The 768-nt window shown below is 61.2% G+C and overlaps 1 protein-coding gene across 1 annotated transcript in view; it reads left to right on the plus strand.

The window, feature by feature from the left end:
- Window positions 1-202: 202 nt before the first annotated feature.
- The window catches only part of EMH_0011010 (uncharacterized protein), a gene marked incomplete at both ends in the record, with an annotated part of 6,546 nt that continues 5,980 nt past the window's right edge, over window positions 203-768 (plus strand). Inside the window, 2 exon segments of the mRNA XM_013499101.1 lie at window positions 203-289; window positions 415-765. Of these exon segments, the coding sequence (XP_013354555.1) occupies window positions 203-289; window positions 415-765 (438 nt within the window).

The following is a 768-nucleotide window of genomic DNA, read 5'->3' on the forward strand; positions in this document are numbered from 1 at the left end:
GCAGCAACAGCAGCAGAAACAACAGTAGCAGCAGCAACAGCAGCAGCACCAACAGCTGCAGCAGCAGCAGAAGAGCTGCAGGGGGCGTTGTCTCTGCCCTACGAACCCCTCGCCTTTGACTGCCGCTGCAGCAGCAGCAGCAGCAGCAGCAGCAGCTCTTCTGCTGCTGCTCTTGGGTGGAAGAGACAGGGGGGCAGCAGCAATGAGCAGCAGCTGCAGCAGGCTGTCTCCCGTCTGTCGCTGCTGCTGTGCCTGCGCGCGGCTGCTCCTCTTGCCGCTGCAGCAGCAAGTGAAAGCAGCAAGCGAAGCAGCAGCAGCAGCAGCAGCAGAAGCAGCAGAAGCAGCAGCAACAGCGCCGTGCTGCAGCTGCAGTGCCCGCTGGCAGTTCATGCTGCTCTGTTTGACTTACTGCAGCAACTGCAGCAGCAGCAGCAGCAGCTGCAGCAGCAGCAACATCCTCAACGTGGCCCGCGTCGACTCTCCGCAGCAGCAGCAGCAGGAAGGGGAGCCTCCTCCCCCTCATCCTCTACAGCAGCACTAAGCCCTTCAGACTATGCAGCAGCAGCAACAGCAGCAGCAGCAGCAGCATCAGAGGCAGAGACAGACACATTGTCTCCTGCTGTCTCCTCTTTGCTGCTCAAGTTAGCGTACGGGCAGCTGCTGGCAGCAGCAGACGCTGCTGCAGATGCACGCCGGGTTGCTGCTTCCACTGCTGTAGTGCTGCAACAGCAGCAGCTGCTGCAGCAACAGCAGCAGAAGCAGCAGCAG

This window comes from Eimeria mitis, genomic scaffold (assembly GCF_000499745.2).
Source record: "Eimeria mitis Houghton genomic scaffold, Emh_scaff400, whole genome shotgun sequence".
In the NCBI taxonomy this organism is placed as follows: Eukaryota; Apicomplexa; class Conoidasida; order Eucoccidiorida; family Eimeriidae; genus Eimeria; species Eimeria mitis.